Genomic DNA, 5,687 nt, shown 5'->3' on the forward strand with positions numbered 1-5,687 from the left:
AACAATTCTCACAATTACAATTGTTTGAAAAATGAAATGTATATCACAAAACCTTAACCAGCGCTGAAGAATTATTAAGTTTTTGTTCTAATTAAATGCTTTTGACCAGTATATGTCCACGATTGTTAAAAGATGTGCATCGACCTGGTCATGAATTCTTATGTTCATTAAACTTGCATGAGGTGGTCTTAATCCTTCAATTTGCACTCAAGTCCTTAGCCCTGCCTCATGCCTATATCCTTTATCCTAGTAACATGTCGAATGATTATTCCGATTAAAACATATATAATAGTGCCTTGATTCCCTGGTTTTAAAATTGTGTGTGTTTAAAGTTCCTAACCAACTAAAAGATTCTTTAACGAGCTCAGGAAGGGAAGTAATCTGTTAAGACTGCGCACAAATTCATCAAACTTTACTATTGCAATCATCTATACATTGAAGTTGTCTCCAACTCAAGTCAAGCAATAACCTTAATCTACAGAAATCGGCAAGGATAATCTGTTGTTATTGCGGGAAGAAATTGTTTAGATTCTAAACTGACTGAAATAGAAATTATACATAATAACAAGAAATCTCTCATAAATTTATTTGAGAAAATAACAGACAGAGTGGACATAAACAAAGAAAGAACAAAAAAAGTAAAATCCAGCGAGTTAGCTGTTGTCCTCCTGATTTTTACCTCGTAAACAGCTACTGGATTCGTTAGAGGCGATAGGACAGTGAACAGTGTGCAAACAAGAGTGAACTGGATAGCCGCTTCCCCGTTAAACTGAGAAGAAAACCACTTCATTCTCGCTCTCGGAGTCTTGTCTTGAAGACCTTTCCGGATGTCCTGATATTATTTTATCCATTGTCTCCTTACGGTTGTCCCCACCGCATGCCACTAACATCTCCACCACTTCTCTCATACAAGGCCGCTGTTTTGGCTCTCTCTTCGTGCTAACTAAACCCACACGTAAGACGCGCATCATTTGTTCTATGTAATTATCATCCACCGCTCGCTTATCCAGCACTTCTCTCTCTCCACCCATCCAAATTGTGTCCCTTATCCAACCCACGATGTCCACGCCCTCTCCATACTCACTCTCTCCCGTGGCTTTCCTCCCGCTCACCAGTTCTAATATAACCACTCCAAAACTGTACACGTCACTTTTCTCATCGACCCTTAACCTCTCAACATATTCTACTCGCCCCATTTTTCACGACAGAAAAATAAAAATAAAAATGAGATAATCTATCCAGTCCAGGAAAGATAAAATATAACTAGGTGAAGGAAAGAAAAGTGTTCGTACCTGGGGCAATATATCCGTGTGATCCTACATAGCCAGACACCGTATACTCATGGCCTAACCTATCAAGCACTCTGGATAAGCCAAAATCTGCAATTTTAGCTCCAAAATCTCCATCCAGCAAGATGTTGCTGGACTTCACATCCCTGTGCAATATTGGAGGGAAGCAATCATGATGCATATAACTGAGCCCGCGAGCTGCGTCGAGAGAGATCTGATAACGTATTGGCCATGGCAGTGGCGTTTGTGATCCTGGGCTACCGTGTAGACGATCGAGCAGGCTACCGTTGGGCATGAACTCGTACACCAATAGCTTGAAATACGAATCTTCCCTTGAAATGCAGCAGATAAGCTTTAAAATGTTGTTGTGCCGGATGAGTCCCAATCTATCCACCTCCACTTCCCCACTTTTGTTCTCTTCTTGCTCGCCTTGTTTCTTAGAATTTCCTGTTGGTCTGCTCATGTTTTGGATCTTCTTAACCGCTACCGCTTGCCCGTTGTGGAGAGTGACCTTGTAAACTTTTCCAGCACCTCCGCATCCGATCACGTTTCTCTCCTTCAAATTGTGGAGGATGTATATCTCGTCCACATCTGTCGCGTGGAATGGAGTTAATTTCCACGATGGCCCGCTGCTTGGCTTTCTGGAAAACGAGCAACACAGACAAATGGAGCACAAGGTCACCGTCACTACAAGTAAAGGCGGTAACAAGATAGAAGCTAAACTCTGAGGTGACAACTTATGAGGAGAGGAACACGGAGGTAGCATCAAATTCTGACCCCCGCATAGGTTCGGATTGCCCAGAAAACCCTCCTTGTAAGCCAGAATGTCGAGAGCGCCAGGAATGCGTCCAGACAAGTTATTGTTGGATACATTGAAAACATTCAGTTTCAGCTGTCCTAATTCGGGAGGAATTCCGCCAGAAAGAAAATTGTTTGACAGATCAAGAATGTTCATGATGTCGTTCAGAGCTGTAGGGATTTCGCCTGTAAGCTGATTGTGACCTAAATTGAGCTGACTGAGCTTCCTTAGCAACGTTATTTCCATGGGAATTTCTCCTGACAGAAAATTATGGTCCAGCTGGACAGTACTGACCAAACTCAATCCCCTGAGCTCATGGGGAATAGGGCCTAACAAAGAGTTGTTGCTGGCTTCAAAGACTTGAAGATTTATCAGCTGTCCAACTTGTGGAGGGATTCTTCCTTGGAATCGGTTGTGGCTTATCTCCAACCGACTCAGATTTTTCGCTTCGCCGATTGCAGCTGAAATTGGGCCTTCAAACTTATTGTTGCTGAGAAACAATTCCTTGAGATTGGGAGCACCCCAGAGCCCTGGAGGAATCTCACCGCTCAGATGATTGTTCTTGATGTACAGATACTCTAGAGAACTACAGTTTTCAAAGGACGAAGGCAGACTACCATTGAATTTGTTTGAAGAGCCAAGAAAGCTGTAGAGGACTCCTCCTCGGCAAAGATTCTTTGGCAGAGGGCCTTCCAATTCGTTTCCCTCCAGATCAACAAGAATGAGATTAGAGAATGTACCCGAACTCTGGGGCAACCATCCACTGAGCTTGTTGCCGAACAGCTTCAAATAGCTCAAGTAGCGCAGCTTTCCGAGCCCAGCAGGTATTTCTCCGGTCAGCCGATTGTTATACAAATGCAGAGAATTCAGATATGTGAGATTGGCGACTGCAGCTGGAATTGTGCCGTGAAGTTGATTGTCGCCAAAATCCAAACTGTACATGCTCCTCAGTTGGCCAATGTTGGCAGGAACTTGGCCAGACAAATTGTTGTCATAGAGGAAAATGTCTGTCAAATTTGAGAGAGCCATTAAACTGGTAGGGATCTCACCCGAGAGATGATTCAGCGACAAATCCAACTCCTCCAGCTGCGTTAAATTGCCCAAGAAATTCGGGATTCCGCCCACAAGACTACAGTTCTGTAGCCATAACTGCTGCAGTTGCTTTAAATTGCCAAGCTCACTAGGTAGCTCACCAGCACGCAGAGGATTATTATCAAACGTGAGGTTCTTCAGAAACCTCAAATTCCCGACAAAATGAGGGAATGCTCCGCTCAAACTATTGTCGTGGAGGAAGAGAGCTTCAAGCATTGACAGCATTCCGAAGGCTGCAGGAACGGAGCCAATGAAAGCATTATATGCCAGGTTCAACACTCTCAACTTGCTTAATTCGGAGATACGACTGGGCAGCGTACCAGCAAACTGGTTACTCGACAAATCGAGCTTCTGCAAACACTTGCAATGAAAGAGGGCATGGGGGAATGGACCCCTGAAAGCATTATCTTGGAGATTCAAGGAAGTGAGATTAGAAAGGCCGCATATGGAGGAGGTCAAGTTACCAGAAATGGAGGCCCCCGTGAGATCAACAGTGGTAACGCTGTTGAATGTATCGCAGGAGATTCCTTTCCAAGCACATGGATTTTGGTGAGACTCATTCCAGTCGCTCAAAGCATTTCGCTTGTCCCTCCAATCTCCCTTCTTTATTTTAAGCAGAATTAAGCCATCTTGGGAGAGTGAAGCGCAGTAGAGAAGCAAATGTAAGAATGTGAGAGTGCAGCAAAAGAAAGTGAAAGCGCGAATGTGCATTATTGGTGCCATTATATGTTTTAGCAAAAGAAAGTGCTCTCCTTGCAGAAAAGCCGGAAAAGCTCTTCCTTTATAAGGCTTGTCAATAAAGTGTCTTTCTTTCACTTCCAACGAATATTGGAAAAGAGGTGGAAATTTTTGCACCACCTTCACGGAAATATTCCGAAAACGATTGCCACTGATTAGTGCGCTCTTTAAGCCAGGAATTTGGTCTGTGGTTCGATTTTAGACTGTATATACTTTTCAAATTTATTAGATTCGATATTTTAACTTATTATCTCTTATATAATTAATAATTTAACTGCCAAAATTTATTAAAAATTATTATAATATAATGTAAGATTATCATATATAATATTAATGTACATTACTAGTACTTGTCGTAGGTTAAGTCTAATTAATCGATTTCTTTTACCAATCAAAAGTGATTATTTTTTTTTTTTCAAAATAAACTTGATTTTTATAAAGTTCAGATTTATATTTTTAAACTAGAAATTATTTATCTCCAATATGATTGGATGAAAAAATATGGTGTTATAGGAGCAAATTTATAGGAATGGTAGATTTAATAATTTTTTTTTAGATTTCTTTATATTTAAAAAATAAATGTCTATTTGAAAGATTTAACACAATAGGTATTGTTTATTTATGTAATCGGCTGGACAAGCCTAACTGTAAAAACAAAGCATGTTTCACTAATGTACGACGAAATGCCAAATTTATGTAAACTTATATGCTAGGAAGAAATTCCTTGGGCAAGACTGGAGGTTTTCTTGCTTCGGTTCTTTTCTACCAGTGCCCACACTGAACCGAAATGTAATTCTTAAAATTTAATAAAAATATTGCGGCTACAACCTATTACCTATCAAAAAATAAAATAAAATAATTGTCTATTTAAAAGACCCTTTTTCAGGTTTTATTGATAATTTAGGTAATAAAATTAGTTAACTATTCTATAGGGATTTAATTCAAACCATTTAAATAAAATAAAATTAAAAATTTAAATATATACTTAAACTATTTCATTACAAGCATTACGCAACAAATATTTCTCCTACCATAGCTATCTTTAGAGGAATGTAGGTAAAGTATGCCAAAAATATCATAAAAATTATTACATTATTATATTATGATTAATATTAAATTATTGCAAGATATGATTATGTTATTATGTTTTAATATATTCTTATTATTCTATTATTATTTTTTCATTAAATTCTTTACAAAAGAAAAAAATATTTTAGTACCAAATTATTATTATTATATTTTTATATTTTTATTAAACTCTTGACCAAAACAAAAAATTAATTAAGATTGATTGTTATTATTATATTGTCATATCATTATATTTTTATTTTATATTTGTTCTTACCCTTAGGATTTTATGTTGAGATAGTTTAAATCCCCATAATTTATAATATTATTTCTAATATATTATTATACTACTATTTTATAGATTATTTGATATCAATTTTTATGTGGAAAACCTAAAATGAGAAAAAGTATGTCAAAAATCACACTCACGATATAATAAATTGATTACAATGTTTAGGCAAGAGGCCAAGGAGCTCACTACCCTTGAGTGGACTTGTAAAACTAAGGCGCACAAGTTTAGGTCAAGATATAATAAGGACTTGCAAAAACTGAATATTACTTCTTTAGGGCAATATACATGAGTTTTGATACAAAAATATCAAAGAGGTTGAACTCCAGAAAACTACATTCAGTAAAATATTGATCTCAATTCATTTTTCAAACACATCTCAAACTTCCTTCATCACTACTATGCAATACAT

The 5,687-nt window shown here is 37.9% G+C and overlaps 1 protein-coding gene across 1 annotated transcript; it reads right to left on the minus strand.

Annotated features, from left to right (window-relative positions):
- Positions 1 to 559: 559 nt before the first annotated feature.
- Positions 560 to 3,923, minus strand: LOC131071502 (receptor-like protein kinase HSL1). The gene is made up of 2 exons (XM_058007388.2): positions 1,293 to 3,923; positions 560 to 1,183 (listed from the first exon to the last, which is right to left on the minus strand). The coding sequence occupies exons 1-2, from the start codon at positions 3,901 to 3,903 to the stop codon at positions 765 to 767; spliced, it is 3,030 nt and encodes a 1,009-aa protein (XP_057863371.2). The 5' UTR covers positions 3,904 to 3,923; the 3' UTR covers positions 560 to 764.
- Positions 3,924 to 5,687: the final 1,764 nt, after the last annotated feature.

Source organism: Cryptomeria japonica, chromosome 10, assembly GCF_030272615.1.
Source record: "Cryptomeria japonica chromosome 10, Sugi_1.0, whole genome shotgun sequence".
Lineage (NCBI taxonomy): Eukaryota > Viridiplantae > Streptophyta > Pinopsida > Cupressales > Cupressaceae > Cryptomeria > Cryptomeria japonica.

What these genes read in the sequence shown, in the direction of transcription:
- LOC131071502 (XM_058007388.2), bottom strand. Translation starts at nt 3,903, where the DNA reads ATGGCACCAATAATGCACATTCGCGCTTTCACTTTCTTTTGCTGCACT. An exon ending in ACACGGATATATTGCCCCAG is followed by an intron (nt 1,184 to 1,292) that starts GTACGAACACTT and finishes TGGGGCGAGTAG; the next exon opens with AATATGTTGAGAGGTTAAGG.